General features: G+C 42.8%; 1 protein-coding gene across 3 annotated transcripts in view; it reads left to right on the top strand.

Moving 5' to 3' along the window:
- Positions 1 to 18,320, top strand: part of ERCC6L2 (ERCC excision repair 6 like 2) — a 186,428-nt gene that overhangs the window by 123,615 nt on the left and 44,493 nt on the right. For 2 of the 3 annotated variants that reach the window (XR_004673385.3, XM_034967797.3), the window contains exon 18: positions 5,447 to 5,628. Coding sequence is in view for 2 of the 3 variants with exons in the window: in XM_034967797.3 (XP_034823688.1) it covers positions 5,447 to 5,628 (182 nt within the window). In the remaining variant the exon portion in view is untranslated. Of the gene's footprint in view, positions 1 to 5,446; positions 5,629 to 13,148; positions 17,484 to 18,320 lie in introns of those variants that run through there. The other variant, XM_003811162.7, reaches the window with a different exon arrangement.

Here is an 18,320-nt window from a genome sequence, read left to right as displayed (position 1 = left end):
GTCTCAAAAAAAAAAAATTTCCTTTTATTATTGCCTAAACGAATCAGATTTTTAAATGTGGAATGTTTGGCAAAAATTAAAGATCCACGTGTCTAATAGCTATGGTTGCAAAAGCTGAATTTTCCTAAAGAAGTTATAAAACCAATTTAAGAAAAATGTATCTGTATACATGTGAGCTTTGCAGTGCTACCAGGGTCATTGCAAGACCCAGAGTAAACACGTAAATAATTGACGATTGCCATTGCTTGGCATGATTTCTCTATGGCTTCAGAAATTGCAAAATATGAGGATGGAATTTTCTTGATTGGCCCAGTTCCTTCTCTTTCTGCTTACTCCCTTTACCTTCATGTAATAAGCAATACCATCTCATCTCATAGTAATGAATGATTATTTTCTTGGGGGTATAATCTAGGATGATGAGTCTTTGTATTAGGAACTTCTGGTGTTCATTTTGTTTTGTGATAGTAAAGAAATGCATCAAATCTTTTTCAAACTTTAAAGATTAACATTTTTCTTTCTATTAATGTTTTAAGATACAATGTGGTTTTTTTTGAGACAGTCTCACTTCATTGCCAGGCTGGAGTGCAGTGACGTGATCTCAGCTCACTGCAACCTCCGACTCCCTGGTTCAAGTGATTCTCTTGTCTCAGCCTCCCGAGTAGCTGGGATTACAGGCACGTACCACCACACCCAGCCAATTTTTTTTATTTTTAGTAGAGATGAGGTTTCACCATGTTGGCCAGGATGGTCTCGATCTTCTGACCTCGTGATCCGCCCACCTCGGCCTCCCAAAATGCTGGGATTACAGGTGTGAGCCACCGTGCCTGGCCAAGATACAATTTTTAAAAATATATTTTTAAGGAAAGTACTTTTAACATTGCTGATATAAAGCCCTGGTTCAACCTGACCACCTGGCATTTTGTGTTTGTCCATCTGAACCACAGTAGCTTTTGAAGATGTCAATTTTCCTTAGAAATGGTTTGTTACTAAAGAACATACTCTTGCTGTTGTCAGTTTCAATAAAATGAACCAGAATATAAGTTATAGAAGTAAATGTCTTATACAAAAAAGAAAAAAGATAAACATCATATTTTAAAAAATGGCTTGTCACTTTTAAATCCCTTAAGGGTAAGGGAATATTTGTATATATAAATATCTTTGCATCTCAAATGCATAGCATGTTGGCAGGAACGTAATAGGTGCTTAGTAAATATTTGTGGAATTAAAAGTCATTCCTTGCCCACATTCATTGAATGTATCACCGCTTCAGTCCCATTGAACTTCTATTAAAAAAAAGACCAGACACAGTGGCTCACTCCATAATCCCAACACTTTGGGAGGTTGAGGCAGGAGGATTGCTTTTGAGCCCAGGGTCTTGCAGCATTACCTATGCCAATCTGGGCAACATAGCAAGACCCCATGTCTATAAAATAATAGAAAAATTAGCTCGGCCTGTGGGCTCGTGTTATGTACGTCTGAAAAGTTCTTACATGATAGTGTGTCCGGAATTGGTGGGTTCTTGGTCTCACTGACTTCAAGAATGAAGCTGTGGACCCTCGCGGTGAGTGTTACAGCTCTTAAGGTGGCGTGTCTGGAGTCTGTCCCTTCTGATGTTCAGATGTGTTCGGAGTTTCTTCCTTCTGGTGGGTTCGTGGTCTCGCTGGCTCAGGAGTGAAGCTGCAGACCTTCGTGGTGAGTGTTACAGCTCTTAAGGCAGCGCGTCTGGAGTTGTTCACTCCTCCCGGTGGGCTCGTGGTCTCGCTGGGCTCAGGAGTGAAGCTGCAGATCTTCGCGGTGAGTGTTACAGCTCATAAAAGCAGCGTGGACCCAAAGAGTGAGCAGTAGCAAGATTTATTGCAAAGAGCGAAAGAACAAAGCTTCCACAGTGTGGAAGGGGACCCGAGCAGGTTGCCAATGCTGGCTCGGGCAGCCTGCTTTTATTCTCTTATCTGGCCCCACCCACATCCTGCTGATTGGTGGAGCCGAGTGGCCTGTTTTGTCAGGGCGCTGATTGGTGCGTTTACAATCCCTGAGCTAGATACAAAGGTTCTCCACGTCCCCATCAGATTAGTTAGATACAGAGTTTCCTCACACAGGTTCTCCAAGGCCCCACCAGAGCAGCTAGATACAGAGTGTCGATTGGTGCATTCACAAACCTTGAGCTAAACACAGGGTGCTGATTGGTGTATTTACAAACCTTGAGCTAGATACAGAGTGCCAATTGGTGTATTTACAATCCCTGAGCTAGACATAAAAGACTCTCCACATCCTCACCAGAGCAGCTAGATACAGAGTGTCAATTGGTGCACTCACAAACCTTGAGCTAAACACAGGATGCTGATTGGTGTGTTTACAAACCTTGAGCTAGATACAGAGTGCCGATTGGTGTATTTACAATCCTTGAGCTAGACATAAAGGTTCTCCACATCCTCACCAGAGCAGCTAGATACAGAGTGTCGATTGGTGCACTTACAAACCCTGAGCTAAACACAGGGTGCAGATTGGTGGATTTACAATCCCTGAGCTAGATATAAAGACTCTCCACGTCCCCACCAGACTCAGGAGCCCAGCTGGCTTCACCCAGTGGATCCCACACCGGGGCTGCAGGTGGAGCTGCCTGCCAGTCCTGCGCCGTGCGCTCGCATTCCTCAGCCCTTGGGTGGTTGATGGGACTGGGCGCCATGGAGCAGGGGGTGGTGCTCGTCAGGGAGGCTTGGGCCGCACAGGAGCCCATGGAGTGGGTGGGAGGCTCGGGCACGGCGGGTTGCAGGTCCTGAGCCCTGCCCCGTGGGAAGGCAGCCAAGGCCCGGTGAGAAATCGAGTGCAGCGCCGGTGGGCCAGCACTGCTGGGGGACTCAGTACACCCTCCGCAGCCACTGGCCCGGGTGCTAAGTCCCCCATTGCCCGGGGCCAGCAGGGCTGGCTGGCTGCTCCGAGTGCGGGGCCCACCAAGCCCACGCCCACCTGGAACTCCAGCTGGCCCACAAGCGCCACACACAGCCCCGGTTCCCGCTCGTGCCTCTCCCTCCACACCTCCCTGCAAGCTGAGGGAGTGGGCTCCAGCCTTGGCCAGCCCAGAAAGGGGCTCCCACAGTGCAGTGGGGGACTGAAGGGCTCCTCAAATGCCACCAAAGTGGGAGCCCAGGCAGGGGAGGTGCCGAGAGCAAGCGGGGGCTCTGAGGACTGCCAGCACGCTGTCACCTCTCAATAGTTTAACTGGGTATAGAATTCTAGGTTGCCAGAGTTTTTTGTTTTGTTTTGTTTTTTTCTCTGCATGTTGAAGATATCCCATTTTCTTTTGGTGGATAGGATTGTGATGTTAATGAGAAGACGGATGTTAGTTTGGCTTTTTTTTTTTTTTTTTCCTGAGACAAGATCTGGCCCTGTCACCCAGGCTGGAATGCAGTGGCACGATCTTGGCTCATTGCAACTTCTGCCTCCCGGGCTCAAGCCATCCTCCCACCTCAGCCTCCAGAGTAGCTGAGACTACAGGGGCACGCCACCGCACCAAGCTAGTTTTTGTATTTTTTTGTAGAGAAAAGGTTTTGCCACATTGCCAGGCAAATGTGGTTGGTCTTGAAATCCTGGGCTTAAAGTAATCTGCCCACCTCAGCCTCCCAAAGTGCTGGGATTACAAGTGTGAGCCACTGTGCCTGGCCTAATTTGGCATTTCTTTGTAGGATGTCTTATCCTCTTTCTCTGGTAGTTTTTAAGGTTTGCCCTTTATCTGTGATATAACAAAATGCAGGTTTATTTTCATTTTTCCTACTAGGGATTCTTCCTCCTTTTTCAGTTTGAGGATTCCTTTCTTTTGCAGGTCTCTGGCATTCTCTTCCATTTTCTCTATTCTGTCCTTTTAGCATTTTAGAAACTTTGATATGTCTTCTGTCTCTTAACTTCCCTATTTTTTTTAATCTCTGCACTTCATTCTGAGTAATTTTATCCTTCCAGTTTATCAACTGCAGTGAGCTGTGATCATGCCACTGCGCTCCAGCCTGGGTGACAAAGTGAGACTCTGCTATGTGTTTATTCATTCATAAATAAATATCTTTTTCAGATTGCTTTATTGTAGGTAATTCCTCGGATTTCAGTTCTTATATTTGTTACATGTGCTCAATTTCATGATGGTAGGTTTTATATGCTCTTCATAATTTTTGTCTGAACTCCTTCTGTTTTCATTGGAATCAAAAGCATTCTCTGGCTTATGGCAGTCTTCTTATGGTGTGTTTTTTATTCACCCCTCATTGAGATCTATGGTTTTCACTAGTTCTGGACAAATTGTTTATGTTAATTTTCAGCTTAGAGTTCCCATACCACCAGGTGGTACAAATCGCATTCCACACATGGCACTGGCTGGGCATTCGTGTTTGTCACCAGTGATTCTTTCTATCTAGAGTAAGAAAGTGGCCTACTTCTAGCCTGTGTCCCAGGTTTGGCTTTCCTGGCTTTAATTTGCAAATTTGACTCCTCATTCCTGTTTTGTGTTTCTTTGTTGTTTAATGCAGGGAGTTAAACCATTTCCATCTCCCATTTCCACATGGGTGCTATAGACTATAGCACCCACATGGTGCTATATTCCACATGGGTGCTATAACTTAAGGTCCTACCCTACTAGGGTTGCTGAGCTTCAGCTCCCACTCACCACTGTGGGACTTTCTTGTTTGGGGCACCTAGACATTCTGCTTTCTTACTTTTGAGCTCCAGTGTAATTTTGTTGTTGTTATTGTTAAATTGTATTTAGTATTTCTCTTTTTGGAATAGGATGAGGACTTTCTACCTATTCATACTGTATCATCTTGTCAGGAAAACTGGGACTGTATAAAGTTTATTTTTCTTGCCTCACTGTCAGTAAAATTTATGTTAGGCAGGCAATTCATGGTCTCTGTAAAAGGAGTATGATTCCATCTATAATTCAGCCAACTGTAGTTAGCATCTCAAAATCACTAAATATTCTTGCAACCCAGCAGAGGTTGAAATGTAAGATTTATGATTTCTTATTTATTTAATTATTACATAAAGATTGGTATTTTTTACATGTATCCATTAATGAAATTAGACAACTGAAAGACTGCTTAATAATTTTGCAATTACTAAATTAGAAAATTTTAGATATCCCATGTTTATGCCATAGTGTATATAATCATTAATTTTTATCCTTCTTTGGTATAGTAGGTATCAACATATGTATCAGTATGCCCAAGTCTTGACAATGGAAATAACATATTATTGCCAATACTTGTATAACTTAAAGAAAGGTATAAAAATAATTTTTTCCCTGTGTCATCTTCTTAAAGACCTAGGTTAATATCTTCTGACATTGATTTCAGTTGGAGAATATGATTTACTTCATTATAAAGAGTATTGAGAAAAAGTAAGACATTCTCATTATTTGACCAACAATGACTATTTTTTCAGACATAGCTTTTGTTTCCTTTCTTTTTTTCAGACATACAAAGAAAAAGTGGATGCAGATACATTGCCACACACAAAGAAAGGCCAGCAACCGGGTGAAGGCAGCATTTCACTTCCTCTTTACATTTCAAATCCTGTAAACCAGAAGAAGAAAAAAGTCTACCATACAAACCAGACCACCTTCATAATTGGAGAAACACCAAAAGGAATCCGCAGGTATATTGTCTCTGACAATACTAGACTTGAAGAATAATTCTCAAAGGAAATGTAGCTCATTAGTAAAATATGTAAATACTTGAATTATAACCATAAGTGACATCTGAATATTTCAGAAAAATCTGAATTTCAAAAATAAATTGCAAATGTTTTAGATGTTGTTAGAAGGCTAATCCCTGAATTGATTACCATAAAAAGGGAAATCATGTTATACAAAGAAATGAAATACTTAAGTGCATTTTATTCATTCAGTCAATGAATATATTTTGAGCACCTAATATATGCCCAGGCATTGTGCTGAGTCTTGAATATGCAGTGTAAAAAAAGGACAGCTGGGTGCGGTGGCTCACGCTTGTAATCTCAGCACTTTGGGAGGCCGAGGCGGGTGGATCACGAGGTCAGGAGATTGAGACCATCCTGGCTAACACGGTGAAACCCCGTCTCTACTAAAAATGCAAAAAATTAGCCGGGCGTGGTGGCGGGCACCTGTAGTCACAGCTACTCAGGAGGCTGAGGCAGGAGAATGGAGTGAACCTGGGAGGCGGAGCTTGCAGTGAGCCGAGATTGCGCCACTGCACTCCAACCTGGGCGACAGAGCGAGACTCCGTCTCAAAAAAAAAGGACAGACATAGAGCCTCCAGTACAGAGGAATGGGGTTGGCATCAAACCATGAAGTTTTAAAAAGTAAACCTACAAATAATTATAAAATGATGTGTTATAAGAAAAAAGAGAAAGCAAATAATAGGTTGGGGAGGGGACATGGAACCACCTTTCTTTTGGGAAGTCAGGGAAGACTGTCTACATGGGTAGCATTTAAGTTAAGAGCTGAAGGATAACCATGCAAAGAACCAGAGTAGGAGCATCTCCAAGGAGGGAAGAGGTTTGGTGTGGTCAAGGAGCTGGGAGAAGACTGGTGGCCTTAGTGCAGAATAAACCAAGCAGAGAGTAGCATGAGATGGAGGGTAGGGACGCAGGTGGGGCTGGAGCATGCCAACCCTTGGGGGCTACAGAAAGAGTTTGGATTTTGTTCCAAGTGCAGTGGAAAACTGTTGAAGAATGGCACGATCTGATGTATCTTTTTAAAAGATGTTTCCAGCTTCCCTGTAGAAGAGTGCAGAATGAATAAGGGGTAACGAGAAGGAACTCGGTGATGGGGGTTTGTACCAGAGTGGTTGTCATGAGGATAGAGCCAAGTAGATGAATTCAATTTGGTGATGGACTGATTCGGGAAAGAAAGAGAACAAGATTACTTCTTTCTGTTTTGAGCAACAGAGTGGAGGTACTGAATGGGGAAAACCAGAGAGAAACGAGAGGAAAAAAATCAGGAGTTCCGTTTTGCACGTATTAAATGTGACATTCTGTGGTAAGGTTCAGTAGGCAATGTATGTATGAGCTACTCCTGGTTTGGGGATTAAAAGTTTAAATTTGGGAGTCATCAGCATAGAGTTTGTAAATGGTCTTCAGAACTGTGAGACTATGTGAGCAGCCTATAAATAGAGCACAGAGAGGAGGAAAGAAGTCCCAGGACACAGACTGGAGGCAGCAGCTACTTCTGGAGGAGGCATAAGAGGCACAGTATCAGGTCCTGAAGTGCAGGAGTAGCGAGAGGATCTTAAAAGGAGGGAGTTTGTCAAATACTGCTCAGAACCAGAAGCAGATGAGGTGGGAAACTGCCCACTGAAGACAGCAGCAGAGCACTCAGCAGGCACCTTGGCAGGAGCAGCCTGGGAAGCAGTGCGCAGGCCGTGGCGGGAGGTGGCCGGTGCTATGAGTTCGGATGGAAGCAGTGCGCGGGCCCTGGCGGGAGGTGGCCGGTGCTGTAAGTTTGAATGTAAAAAGTAGCAGCAGCTGGAGGGCACTGTGGGACTTACAGTTGAGATAACAGAACCTGTTGTGTGTTGAGGGAAAAGACTTGTAGGAAAAAAAGAGATCATGTCAGAGAGGTGAAAACAGAAAGAGGGAGGGCCTGGAAGCAGTGGAGGGCAGTACCCAAACCACAGGCCACGGTCTGGCCTTTGAGAGGCATTGAAAGAGAAGGGACAAACACAGGCACAGATGTGACATTTTCTCAATGAGTTGAAAACTGAAGCCATAAGTTCAGAGGGAGAAAGATTTAGGGAGAGAGAAGTTAGGAAACAAGTCATTTATAAAGTAGGAAAGCAAGCTTAATGGGACCAGAATTTCTGGGTGGTGTTAAGTTCCCATTTGAGAATAATTTCAGGAAAATCATCTGTCCAGTATGCACATTTTATTCAGCAAGCTTCAGTTGCTCTGTTGCAGAAACAAGTAGAGAGATGGCTGGGTCTGACCAGGGGTTAGAATGGAGGGAGAGAGAAGCAAGGAAGCTGAAGAATGTTTGTAAAGGAGTGCTTATAAAGTTAAACCTAAGCTGGACAAGGGAGGCTGATGGATAGTGTAAAAGCACAAGAGTCAGTGAATTTGAGGATTTGAGGTTACCAGCATATCCCCCAGCATTGCTGTTGTGGGCAGTCATCAAGCAGCTGAGCTGGAGCCTTAGATGACTAAGTCAGGGACATGGAGGTTGAGCTGTTGATGGTAATGACAATGGCAATTTATAAACTTGGGAGTAGGGGCTAACATGGAGTTGAGATGAGTTTGGAGGTGAGCTAAAGAAACTGGTGGGCCAGATATTGGGTGGGACATCCACATGGATATTGACGTTATCAAGAATGATGGCAAGAGATGGGGTGGGAAGCAAGATTAATCCAGGATCTTGAGAGTTTAGCTGCTAGCAGGAAGCAATGAAGGGGTCACTGAAGATTGAGGAGAGAACAGTTTAGCTGGATGGCATAAATGTTAAAGAGGGGAAGGAGTTTTCTGAGAAAAGAATGGTCTGGAAGCAGCATTGTCTAGAAGCACTAACCCTGAGGTTGGAGAGCTGTGAGATGCAAGAGCCTTGCCTTGCAAGGGCCGCATGGGAAGAGGCAATATCAGCAGAGCACAGGACCATTCAGCATAGAAGCAGAAGACTCGGGGGACTCTTGGTTCCAGGGGCACGGAGGGATGGCTTGGAAGGGTGAGGGATTGGATTAGATCAAGATGTACAGTAGGAGGAGATGAGAGGCCAGTGGTAATGGATGACGGAAGTGAACAGGGATGGGAGGCATGGTTGGACTGGTCCTGCTGGCTTCTGGGGGCAGTGGGAAATGTCTCTGGGTTCAAAGTACTTCCTGCAGGGGTTTGGCGACTCCCAGGCAGCTGGTTCCTCAGCTGCCCAGGGAAGAGCTGGCCCCGCAGCTCTTTGGAGTGCTGGCGTGGCTGGTTGGAGTATGGCTCTCAGCTCTCTGCAGTTGCAGAGAAAGGTGACCACCTTCCACACTGCCACACAGTGTACCTCCCCACAGAACAGATCGGCAACAAGGATTTTTGCCGAGTGTGCCTTTTCACTTTGGGCAAATATTTTGCCAGGAGACTGACCATATACCTTTTTTTCCCTAAGTTTGCATGCGTTCTCTGTTCTCGATCGCCTCCAAGAGCCATGTTAGGACACTGGTTTGTTCTGTTCTGGGCTTCAATGTCAGTGCAACTTTAATATCTTCCCTAGATATATTGTATGCTGCTTATAGTCCTTTTTCATCTTCTTTGCTCACCAGTGCCTTCTTAAAAGGTGGTTTTGAAGCTGCCTCTTCAACCTCATGATCAGTAAGTTTGGAGGGGGACTCCTTTGTTGACTGGTAGTCTCTGAGTGAATTATCTAGCTTTCTTTTCCATGTATTTGTGACCTTACAGAGATTAGGGAACTTTGCAGGTGCTAATTCTTTGTGCCCTCTGAGTCAGAAGACTAAGAAATGGAAGTTCTTCCCCATGTTTCTCAATGAGTCGTCCTTCAATGCTCATGAATTTCATTATGTCACAACCTGCACCAGGGAGCAGTGAGGCATGATTGAATCCTTCCCCAATGAAACTTCACATTATAACATATGAGGTCATTTCAGAAAAGGTTGTGATGAGCTTAAACTGACTTATGAAGGCACACCCAGTGACCCCAAGGTTAGGGTCGGCACCAAGTTGAAAGAGTAATCATGTTATCTTGATGTCAAGACCCTTGCTAGCTAGTCATGCTGCGGCTTTGTTGAAGTCACATGCTGGGTTGAGTTCGACAGAGGTTGTGGTGCCTCCTGGCTTGACAGCTGAGAGTAGGGCACTGAATCTTTTGTTTATCTGCTGCATCAGGTTACAGCTGGGTTTGCACACAGCATTATAGATAAGTGAGAAAGCAGCCTTCACAGCCTTGCACTTGGTGGTAACATTACCCATTTTTCCAGTCAGGTATGCACCATGGTGCTATTTTTATTTTGCCTTTCTCTCCAACAATTGATCTGTCCAGCCTGATGAAATCCTTCAGCTCCGGCACCAGATCAGATGTTGCAATCAGCATTGTGAAAGTGACTGATAGAGCACCTGCTGTGGTCGGGGAGTTTGCTTTTGGAATGGACACAATGCTGTACAGCATGCTGCATACGCATCTTGAGCCGTGGGCAGAGCGATGACAGACTCGTCAGCTTCGTTGAGTTCTGGTGGCATGTTCAAGTGTTTCAATCACTATGTGCCTTATTGGCTTAGGTTACCAATTAGGGATGTAGAAGTAAAACTGTCCAACCATGTACATTTTACCACCCTCTTTTCCATTAACTGTCCTAGTCAATCAGAATCAAGACTGCACTTCCCTCTACTGCAGTCACATGATCATCTGAATGAAGTGTTCAGTCCTCCTCTCCTTCCGGAAGCTTAGGCAGACAGAAGATGAATTTAGGTGTGTTCCACCTCCCTTCCTCCAGAAAGAGAGAGGATTTTGAATTGTATCCATGATACATAACTGCTTTTGATACACTTGCTGAAAGATACATATCTTTGGTTTCTTTTTTTCCCCCTTTCCCTAAGTAGGTTATGGAAGTCTACTCTAGTTAACTAATTTTTGTTCACAAACTGGCTGGCTTATGCCCCCCCCCTGTTTGTACCCTGCAGTTCCTTAAATTCTTAGAGAAAATTCTGAAGGCCCAGAATTAGGAAAGCCAGTTAAAAGGCAGAAATAAAGTGAATGATAATTATAGCTTATCCTGTAAGCAGCAACCATGTGGCATAGTGTACTTGCAGACTACTCAGATAAAATGAGGTTAGAAGCAGCTCTCCTCCCAGAGGTGACAGCTCACAGGGTCACGGGTGAGGTCGTGGTTTCAGCACAGCAGAGGTGAAGTTACTTTGGCAGTTGCTGAGACACCACCAAGCCTTGGATAAATGAAAGACATCAGCTTGTAACCTTGCCAATCACTTAATCTTTACAAACACAAGTATTTAATAGAAGGGCCATGAAAATGGATTTGAAGATGAAAAATAGAATAATATCTCATTACTTCATGTGAAGTGAAAACTGGAACCTCTTAAGAACATGCTTGTTACTTTCCAACAAGAACATTGGCAATTTCCAGGACAGAAATTTGGAGTCATGTGTATGTGTTACTAAATATTCTGTTGGAGATGAAAGTGGCTGTTGATCAAGCATGTATAGTATCTGGATTTCGGGAAGTTAACAAGACAGTGTAGTGAGGACTAGAAGCCACGGGCCCATCTGAAGCCACAAAAGAAAGTTGTGAGTGTGCTTTATGGTCTGCCACTAAAAGCAAAGGAAACACAAACTATGTAACCTGGTCTACGTGGCAAAAATAAAAGTGGCATTGAAGCTCCTACTAACATACATTAAAAGTAATTTTTTTAATGCTAAGGATTCTCTGTTGTGCATAGGATAAAATTCAAACTTCTAAACTTGGCCTACAGACCCCCTATGATTTTTAGCCTCTTCCTTGCAGTTTCTCCTGCCCCTCTGTGAACCAGGTCATCTTGGACCTGAGCCTGTACCTGCACCCTCTCCCCCTGGGAGACTTCCTCACTCATCATTACCTGACTGACTTGTCAGGAAGAGACACCCTTTCTACCCACCTTGCCTACCACCAATCACTGACCTAGGTTCCCTTTCTATGAATGCCAGTAGTGCCCCATATTTACCTCATGGTAAATTTACATTATGGGTTTATCACTCTATTCTACTTTGATTTTCATGCATTTGTCTAGCCCAAGTAAACTGTAAACTCCTTGAAGATAGGAAACGGAGTCTTATTTGCTGTTATATAGTTCCTGCTATAGTGCTTAGCACATAACAGGCTCTATAAATATTTGTTAAGTGAATAAATAAATGAATGTTTTAAGGAACTATGGTGTAAAATATAATTTCTAAAACTTTAGGACTTTTAATCAAGTGCTGCTGCACTCACTATCTATGACTTTTGTTCAAAGGAGTATTTATAAACATTGAGCTGTTCTATCTCATGGCCCAAACTCATCATCAGCAAAGCAATACCCATTGTCTTAGTCTGCTTGGATTGCCATAACAAAATACTATAGACTGGGTGGCTTAAACAACAGAAATTCGTGTCCACAGTTCTGGAGGCTGGATGGCCAACAACAAGAAGTTAGCTGATTCAGTTTCTAGTGAGGGCCCTTTTCCTGGCTGGCAGGTGGCCACCATCTCCCTGTATCCTTACATGGCAGAGAGGAAGAGACAGAAGAGAAAGAAACTGTATGGGTTCTCTGGCATCTCTTCTAAGGACACTAATCCTGTTGGATCAGGGTCCCACCCGTATGACTTCATTTAACCTTAATTACCTCCTGAAGGCTCTAACTCCAAATACTGTTACGTCCTGGGTTAGGGGGCTTCTGCATGATTTGGGGGAGGGGCACAGTTTAGTCCATGGCAACCTCATTTAGGGAAAGGAGCAGGGCTCATTGCCCAAGTCCCTAAATCTTTCTGCCTCTATCTTACCAAGGTTCTTGAAGGCCCATTTCCTCATACATGCATACAACAGCTTTTATTAGTATCTTACACTAAGAATACAACACACTTCTTCTAATAGCATCTCACTCCTTAGCTTAGGTGTCCATGCCAACTGGGGAAAAAATAGTCTAGGTTTATCAGTTTAGAACTTTCCTTTGGGCTCATCAAAAAGTCTTGTGCAATTTCTATGTTGTATTTGTAAAAGAAGGGGAAAAGGAGAAGGAAGGGAAAAAAATGTCTTTCTTAATTTTTCAGAATTTGCTCTTTTCGTTAAGATTCTTTGACAATTTCATTTCATGAGACTTGAATACAATATAGATTTTCAAGTACAGAGTCTATAAATCATGATCCTCATGTCAGTCATAAATTGGCTCAAGGAGGAGTAGCATGCTCGGCCTCCATAATTCCCAGGAAATACCTAATATAATACCATAAATCAAAATAACTTACAAAGCTGGTGATTTTGTGAGCTAAAATACTTTTCTCAGTAGCATAAGGGTAGAGGCCTCACTCTACTAGGATAAAATGTGTTTTCATTGTGGAATTCAGCAGACGTATGCTAAAGGAACAAGATTACCTTCTGTGGCCTCTACATTTCCTGTTACTGGTGATGAGTTCTTTCAAAATAAAATGTAATGAAAATAACCACTAGTTTTGTTCATTTAATCTTTAGAAAACAATTTGAAGAAATGGCCTCTTATTTTAACTCGTCTTCTGTAAACGAATTTGCTAAACATATAACCAATGCCACATCAGAAGAACGACAGAAAATGCTAAGAGACTTTTATGCTTCTCAATATCCAGAGGTAAAAGAATTTTTTGTGGATTCTGTGTCACAATTCAACAATTCTTCCTTTGAGAAAGGAGAGCAGCGCACCCGGAAGAAATCTGATAAAAGAGAATCTCTTATAAAACCAAGGCTGTCAGATTCTGAAACCTTGTCATTTAAAGATTCTACCAACAAAATTTCTCAAGTTTGCAGCCTAAAAACATATAAAAGAAAATCAGTTAAGTTTCAGAATCGTAGTTCCTATAGAGAAGAGGTGTTTTTTAATGATGCAGAAACTAAGAAATCACCTGTTAGTTCTACTCAAGAGATTGACAGTGGGAAAAACAGCCAAGCATCCGAAGATACTGTGACATCCCGTTCTCTGAACAGTGAGTCTGAAACACGTGAGAGAAGGTTAGAAAATACCATGAAAGACCAACAGGACCTCACAAGAACGGGCATTTCAAGAAAAGAACCCCTTCTCAAATTGGAAAACAAAAAGATAGAAAATCCAGTGCTGGAAAATACTTCTGTGATAAGCTTACTTGGTGATACCTCTATTCTTGATGACCTTTTTAAAAGTCATGGGAACAGTCCCACACAACTGCCAAAGAAAGTTGTTTCAGGGCCCATGGAAAAAGCAAAACAGAGACCAAAAGATTTCTGGGACATCTTGAATGAGCAGAATGATGAGAGTCTTAGTAAACTCACAGACTTGGCAGTAATAGAGACTCTGTGTGAAAAAGCACCTCTAGCAGCACCCTCTAAAAGGAGAGAAGAGCCAGCAACTTCTCTTTGGAAATCAAATGAGAAATTTTTATGGAAGAAATTTAGCCCAAGTGATACAGATGAAAACGCAACCAATACACAGAGTACCACATAAGCATATAAATGAATTACTGCACCAGTAAACTGCTGCCATCACTGTTCACGGCACTGGATTCCACACTGATTCTATTATCTTGAACACAGTTGTTGACATATATTTTTATTAAATTATTGCTTTAGGATTTTTTGAAGTCTAAAGTATTGTCATGGATCTGTTTTTCTTGATATTTGATTTGATCTTTCAAGAATATGATTGTATTTATAGTATAAACCTCTGTTATGAATTAGAAAAGATTCTAGGTTTGTTAATAGGAGACCTGGGACATCTTTCTTACTGTATTACATAATGATATGACACTTGCCCTGGTGAGCATTGTTTCCCAGTATGAAAGATGAAGAGTCTGTACTGAATCAGCATGAGTGTCCTTCCAGTTTAAAAAAGCTTTGCTTTGCTCTCCTAATGGCTCATAGGCTGAATCATGTCTGCCCCTCAAATCAGGTGTATACCAATGTGTTTTTTACTAGCACTTGGGAAAGTTATTAAGTATTTTCTTTTTCCCTGGGCATCATGTTCTATTATTATTTTAGAAAAAAGTCATAATTGGTACTGAATATATGGTATATATAATATTAAAATGGTAATTTTGCAACAGCTCAAAATTAAAAGGTTAATGTTATACACTTTACTATATGAGCTGTGATTACTACCATTAGCCACAGACACCAGTGCCTCAACTTTTTATGTACCTATTGTGATTTAATGTAAATAAAGGTTTGTATAGTACTTTTGTAGTTCTTAAGTATGAAGAAATGGGTAAACTTTTTATTTTGTTAGAAACTGTTATATTTTGAGTGTAATATTTATGGTTTATAGCAAAATGAATGTGCTTATTGTTGAATGCATGTATTTAGAAGCCTTTACTCAGCCCCTGTGTTCTGTGCTAGGAGCTTGAGCTCTACAGGTAAGGCAGAGCTACAGGTGAATGAAAGGAAATCATGTCAGTGAAAAATCATGGTGGAAAGCCCCTGGCATCACATGTGCATGCTGTAGGCAGGACCTGAGCTGCCTCCGCTGCAGGTTCAGATGCACCGCTGCAGCTGTCCTTCAGTTAGTACACAGGGCTGCAAGAGGAGGACACATCCCTCCAGAAAACAGCCTGAGCCGGGAACTGGCTGTGCTAAAGAGCGCTGCTATCAAGTTGAGGAGAGAGGGCTTCCGTGTACTCAGGATGTAGAGTCATTGCTCAGAAGTGAACAAAAAATTAAAAACAAAAGTCTTCTCAAGGGACTGATCGGCCAAGTATGCTTTTCTTTAGAGCAATGTTTTGCCCTAGAGAATTGTAAAATATATTTTATGTCATGACTCAGTACATATGTGTTCGTACATATATGATTGGAAGAAAATGTTTATGAAATATTTACTCATAAGCCATGTAACATACTTTGACATTTTTCTCTTCTAGGATTGTGTTTGGTAGGGCAGTGGGTTTGTGTGTGTGTTAATCCTCTCACAACCCACTGAATTGAATTTCATGGCCCATGGTTAAGATCCACAGCGTGAAAACGCTGTTTTAAATTATATGAGTTCATCATTTGTTTGCTGTGTGCAGCTGAGTTGTGTCCAGACTTATCAGATGGTATGTTTTGCCATTGAGGGGCCTTCTACACAATGAGTGCATGATATGGTCCTTGATAGACTTGACTTGTAGATGTTTTCAGCCTACAATGTGATCAGCTATCTGAGGAACTCCAGTAAGTAGATACCACTTCATTTCAGTTTATATACAAGACAGTGTAGTTCAAACATTTTAATACCTTGTAAATTATGATATTCATATAAATATTAGCTCTATAGTCTTCATATATGTACAGTTTTTGTTTTTGTTTTTGTTTTGAGATTGAGTCTCACTCTGTCGCCAGGCTGGAGTGCAGTGGCTCGATCTCGGCTCACTGCAGCCTCCGCCCCCCGGGTCAAGCAATTCTCCTGCCTCAGCCTCCCGAGTAGCTGGGACTACAGGTGCGTGCCACCACGCCCAGCTAATTTTTTTGTATTTTTAGTAGGGATGGGGATTCACCATGTTGGCCAGGGTGGTCTCAATCTCCGGGCCGCAAGCGATCCACCTGCCTTGTCCTCCCAAAGTGCTGGGATTACAGGTGTGAGCCACCGTGCCCAGCCAATAAATGCTATTAAAGAAACTTTTAGGCCGGGCACAGTGGCTCACGCCTGTAATCCCAGCACTTTGGGAGGCCGAGGCAGGCGGATCACAAGGTCATGAGATCGAGACTATCCTGGCTAATGCGGTGAAACCCCGTCTCTACTAAAAAAAAAAAAAAAAATACAAAAATTAGCCAGGCGTGGTGGTGGGCGCCTGTAGTCCCAGCTACTCGGGAGGCTGAGGCAGGAGAATGGCGTGAACCTGGGAGGCAGAGCTTGCAGTGAGCCAAGATTGTGCCACTGCACCCCAGCCTGGGTGACAGAGCAAGACTCCATCTCAAAAATAAAAAAGGAAACTTTTATCAATAGTAGTCAAAATGGGAGCAAAAATGCAGAACTGGAGTTTAAAAATTAGTTTCCAACAGTTGTCAGTGAAATATTTATCACTATTATGTAGGAAAGTGTGTCAGGTGGAATGCAGAGTCCAATATGAAAAGGAGCCTGTCTGTTTCAGAACGGAAACTGTCAGGTGGAGTGGACTCCCTGCAATGGAGTGATGGAAAGATTTGGTACAACCATTGATGACCTGAGAACAGACACTAGGAAGGTTTGACAAGATCCTTCCTACCCCCACTCCACTGGTGTTGTGTCACCAAGTTCTGCCAACTAAATGGGTGGCCTCAAGCAAATCCCTTACCTCCTTTTAGCCTTAGTTTCCCCTTTAAATTGGTGATGGATTAGATCAGTGGTGGTCAGCCATTTTCTTAAAGCAACTGAACTGTATCTTAATCAGAAACTTAACTAGTAAAACAATTAAAATGCAAGTCTGTTGCTTCAAGCAACACCACTGTGGCTCCATGGAGCACTAGTTTGAAAACCACAGAGATGAGATCATTTCTAAGAAAACCTTTCAACTTTGTTTTCATGATGCTACTTGCCACAATCTTTTTTACTTAAGCAATGATACCGTTTCTGGCTGAACACTCACCACACAGCTATTAATATTGGAAACGGAGGCAAGATACCAAGAGATTTTTGCACTTGAATTCCTCAGGATTCTCTTACAGCCCTGAAAACACCTCTTCAAGGAAATAAATAACATCTGCAAATGGTGCAGCTGCCCCTAAGTATTCAAGGCAAAGAAGCCTTAGTTTGCAGAGATGATGATAAACTTTTCATCCTTCCACAGAAAATGAGAAAGCCACAGGAAATACACGGTTATTTTCTAATTAAAGTTCAATGTGTACGCTTTTAAATTCTGAAGTTATCCTTCTTTTATGATATCAAAATGATGGTAGATCATACCTTTTGGTCTTTTTCATTGTCCTTACATAAAAGTTGGTAATCATATATCAGTCCCAGAAGTTTTATTTGACACTTACTGGTCTATAAAATCCAAAGGAATGGGGATCACTGCCTGCCTTAAAGGTTTTTTTGTGTGTTTGTTTGTTTGTTTGCATGTGAGGGATTTTTATGTCACAAATCCAGCTAACAGTGGATCTAGGATCTAGGCCTCACCAAGGATGTCACTGAACCTGTCAGCCCCAATGACAGGCACACACCTTCAAAGAGCAAGAGTGCCCATCACTTTCTAGGCTCCTTGCCTGCTGCTCATTCCATCATCACGGATACAGACTTGTTTCTGGTTTCATCTTCCACCAGAGATTGCAAAGCATCCTCTGCCCAGTGCTTCTAGGAGGCCTTACTGGGATGGTTCATAAGCCACTTTCCTCTTGGTGACAGCCCCTGTACACTGTGGCATGTACGGCTGGCTCCACTTGGTATTTGTTGCAGGAGGGAAGAACATCTCACTTTTGCTTGGCTAAAGGGCCACCCCAGGAGAGCTATTTTGCCTCAGGGTCTTGCAGGGTTTCACTAGGAAAACAGTGCATCTGATAGTTACTCTCTGCCCCTAGGAGGAAAGACAGATTCACCCTTCCTTCCCAAGTCCCAGGCTGTGTGGTTCCCAGCCCCAAGGGTAGCAAGTCAGAACCTCCAGAGAGGCTTTTAAGCATGCACATGTCCAGGGTCCTCATCAAGAGACTCTGAATCAGGGGGTCTAGGGCTCAGCACAGGCACCCTTTTTGTTTTTG

Source organism: Pan paniscus, chromosome 11, assembly GCF_029289425.2.
Source record: "Pan paniscus chromosome 11, NHGRI_mPanPan1-v2.0_pri, whole genome shotgun sequence".
NCBI lineage: Eukaryota > Metazoa > Chordata > Mammalia > Primates > Hominidae > Pan > Pan paniscus.
Note: the sequence above shows the minus strand (reverse complement) of the source record. Positions and strands in the feature narration are given on the sequence as shown.